The 4,168-nt window shown below is 37.7% G+C and overlaps 1 protein-coding gene across 1 annotated transcript in view; it reads left to right on the top strand.

Annotated features, from left to right (window-relative positions):
* The window catches only part of LOC117105457 (cytochrome P450 26A1-like), a 7,606-nt gene extending 4,136 nt beyond the window's left edge, over window positions 1-3,470 (top strand). Inside the window, exons 4-6 of the mRNA XM_033246606.1 lie at window positions 10-202; window positions 942-1,183; window positions 1,772-3,470. Coding sequence (XP_033102497.1) covers window positions 10-202; window positions 942-1,183; window positions 1,772-2,134 — 798 coding nt within the window. The 3' untranslated portion in view covers window positions 2,135-3,470. The remainder of the gene's footprint in view (window positions 1-9; window positions 203-941; window positions 1,184-1,771) is intronic.
* Window positions 3,471-4,168: the final 698 nt, after the last annotated feature.

Genomic DNA, 4,168 nt, shown 5'->3' on the forward strand with positions numbered 1-4,168 from the left:
ATGTTTCAGGCCTTAAAAGCGCGCGACATCATTGCGGAAAAAATCACGAAACGAATTCGTCAGAAAATAAAATCGAGGAAGTCAGGAGATGAACCAAATCATTATGACGTGCTGTCATTCATGATGGATAAAACAAAGCCAAATGGAGAAAAATTTACAGAGGAAGAGATGAAGATGGCTGCATTTGAACTTTTGTTTGCAGGTATGATATTATGCTCAGGAAGTCTCCAGTTGGCTGTGGCAATTGCGTTAATTCCTGCATATGGAAATATGCAGGCAGCTGTGGTAAGGCTGTGGTAAATCAGGTGGTTGATTTTTTATATCGTAGGTTAGCCACTCATGTGTTCTTGCACAAATGTAGTGGAGAGTCAGTTTAGGTGTTTTTCTTCCAATCCCAGGGTCCTGGCTTCAAATCCTTTGAAAGCACAGGATTTTTTTCTCACAACGAAAAAACATCTCCACCAGTGACATATCTAGGAGTCTTGAAATGGTGGGAGCGGGAGGGCTGATGCTGTCTCTTATACACATCTAGATGTGTATAAGAGACAGATATCATTGTGTACACGGGGGGGGGGTGGGGAGCTGAATGATTAGGTGAGGGGGTGCTTGTAAATCGCCAAATAAAGTGATTTGAAGTGATTTTTAACTATTTGAGTATGATTTTTGTGGAGAAGGGGGAAGCTTGTGGTTTCCACTCCCATACCTCATAATTAGACTTTATAGGACAAGCCATTTTAAAGAAACCATTTGCTGAGGTTTATTTTAACCACTGTCATGGAATTATGTGAATGTGAACAAAAGGCTTCTCTGTAACTTTCTTCTCTGTTCAGCATAATAAGGATGCGAGTTATCCGTTATTCTCCTGCCCTAATTTTTTTTATCATTCAAATATTAGCAAAATCATTAATACTGTATTTTTCATTTATTTTTACTTTTTCAAGCTCATGAGAATCCAGCTAGTGCCGCATGTTCTCTCATCCGGTTCTTGGGAACCCATCCAGATGTTTTACGCAAGCTCCGCCAGGAACTGCAAGCCAACAACCTGCTTGATAGCTGCAATCAGCTCAACTATCATACTGTCCAGCGTATGCCGTATGTTGAACAAATTGTTAAAGAGACGCTTCGCTTGGCACCACCAATTACTGGTGGATTCCGTAAAGCGTTAAAGCCATTCAACGTTGGAGTAAGTTGAGTTTGTCCAAACAGTTAGAAGGGTCTGAACTGTCCGATCACTTTATTGGATTTCTTTTTTAACATACTGCTTGAAATAGGCTATATTTTCATCTATGATGAGACTATCAAATACAGTATGCGTTCATTCTTGTTGGAGAAACAAAATCAGTGGGGGATATATAAAACTAAATCGCCCTTTCCATAAAGTAGAAACCCATTTTCAAACAATTTGAGATGAGGGGAGAAAATTACTCCTAGATTTTGAAAAATGGCAATCTCTTGATTCATACATTTCCTGTTTGAGGTTGGCTTTAAGTCGGTTTTCCACTAGGCGAATTTATTCGTGCGAATTGAAAGCGTCGGTTCATGCGCACGTGCATTGACTTTTCTATCGTAGTTTTCGCTTCAGCGAAATTAGTAGTTCAAATAGTTTGTTGTGAAGCGAAATGCGAACCAACGCTTTTCATTCGCGCGAATAAATTTGTCTAGTGGAAAACCAGCTTCAAAGCTAGCTATGATCAACCTATTAAGCTGTGGTATAGCATTTTTCCTCAGATTGTTATTCAGCTGTGTTAATGATATATTTGTTTATATTCAGGGCTATCGAATCCCGAAAGGTTGGACCGTGCTTTACAGTATCAAGGACACCCATATGAATGCTGATATCTTCACAGACAAACGTCAGTTCGATCCCGAAAGGTTTAACGAGCAGCGAGCCGAGGACAAGAAAAACAGGTCGCACTACCTGCCATTTGGTGGCGGTCCTCGTACATGCGCTGGTCAGTCTTTTGCACTCATCTCTTTGAAGATCTTGACAATATGCTTGGCGCGGTCATGTAGCTGGGAGATTCAGAACCCGGGAAATATCAAGATAAAGCAACTACCTGTTCCGCATCCCAGATGCGGAATGCCGAGTAAGTTCACCGCCCAAAGCTTTAATATCAGCAGTGAAACCTACTAATATGTGCTGATGAAAAATTAAAAAAAAAAAGTAGTGTGTATGTGGATTAGTAGTATGTAAAAATATTTCTATCGTCATTTTGTTCATAGCACCAGACTGCATGGTCTCCAGACTTGTCTTCCTTTAAAAGAATTTTAATTGTATTTTGTGTTCACCCAAAGGTGTAATGTGTACATTATATGTACTAAAATGTTTTTATTTGGAGAGCTTAGCTCAAGTACTCAAAGTAATTACATGTGTTTATTAAATATTAGTAATATTGGCAGTAATGTTCAAATGTGTTGATGAATCCATCTATTTAAAAAAAAAAGAATTATAGCACCATTATGATTAACTTCGTTCAAATGTATTACTGTATTTTACCAATGGGCAGTAATAATATTTAATGACATTAATGACTCTCTTATTAAAGGGAGCTCCAATGAAAGAACACCTCTAAGTAGCCCATCATTCTGCAGTCCCAAATGAATGCCTAATCTTATATCTGTTTGATAATATTTTTTTCTAATTAAAGACCAAAGCTGCTAAAGACCATGAAAACCCCAGTCCTAAATGGTCTTTAATTGAAGGGATGGAGATCTGTATGTATATAATGATAAAAATAACATGCCCCCCACCCCTCCTCCTCTTAATTTTTCAAAATTAAAAAATGGAGAAAAATTTCAGTCTGAGAGTGCCATTTCCAACCCTCTAAAGGTGCCATAATCATAATTTTCTTTTCTCAGCCCCAACAATGCTGGGGCTGAGGTGGGTGTATCCTCTATACGTAAAGGTCTCGTTAAGTCTGCAAAATGTATGAACTTTGTATTGTTAACATAAATGATAAGAATAATGATAATAATGAACAAATCATTAATGAGCATTATGTCTAGCTGTACATACCTTCAGTTTTGCTGCTGTACTTGTTTTATTATCAACCTGGATAATCTCTACCATAGTGTGCAGACTGGCCTATTCCTTTGGGAGTGTTTATAATCTCTATACCGGATGCACCTCTTTATATACTGTAATACTATTCAACATAAGAATGTTAACCCGCTGTGCGCTTTTAACTTGCATTAGGCAAGAGTTTTTTTAAATTCTTGTTTAGCGAACCTGCCAACTGCAAATATTGATGATTTCAAATAAAAATAAAATTTTATTTTTTTCCAATTAGCACACCTGCCGGCATGTAAAAGTGGAAATTTTAGAAAAAAAATAAAATGTTTTCTTTATTTTTATTACGCCCTCAGCTGCCTTAAAATAACCAAAGATAATATATGTATATTTCTTCCTAATTATATAAATTTGAAGCATTTAAACCATCCTATTTTACATTCACCAATAAAATTTTATTATTCTCTCCTCTGTCTGGCTGTTTTTGGCAAAACCATTTGCTAAATAATAAAACAAAATTTTATTTTTATTTTTATTCCGTCCTCCTCTGATGATCTTTAAAAAAATAAGTACGCAAAACAAGGAATAAAAAAAAATATAGTTTGCTAAAAGACACAAAAATCACTTATTGATTGTTGGTATCATGACTTTCCGATTGTATCATGATTCATAGTCTATTTTAGGTCAGAATTTATCCAGCGAGATAGGCCAAAAAAAATATTGTGTTGCCCAAACACGGTAAGTTTCAAAGGGTTGTTTTTTGTCAGTCGGTTGGCAATTTGAAAACTATGTATTGGTAAGCCATGCTTCACTCATTGTTAACCACCACCAGGGCATAATTATCCCGGATGGCAAGGTATCAAAGTATTTTGGGCTCTTGCTAAAAACAATTTTTGTTTGTTGCCTAAGGCCGGAGATAATCTAGGAGCTCAGGCTAAAACCTTGTGTTGAAGCACTATCAAGAAATCGGTGTCAGTTGGCATCAGTGGCTTTATCTATGAAACTTGAAATGGGGAGCTGATAGGGGGTGCGAAGGTGGAGAGGGAGGGGGCTTGATTAAGTAAGGTGCTAGGTCACAAAATAAGGTGATATGGGGTGCAGGGACGTATCCAGGGGGGAGCCGTGGGAGCCGCGGCTCCCCCCCCCCCTTTGTACACA

The sequence above is a fragment of the Anneissia japonica genome, unplaced genomic scaffold, assembly GCF_011630105.1.
Source record: "Anneissia japonica isolate Jap-2015-1 unplaced genomic scaffold, ASM1163010v1 scaffold1128_len1000024_cov185, whole genome shotgun sequence".
Lineage (NCBI taxonomy): Eukaryota > Metazoa > Echinodermata > Crinoidea > Comatulida > Comatulidae > Anneissia > Anneissia japonica.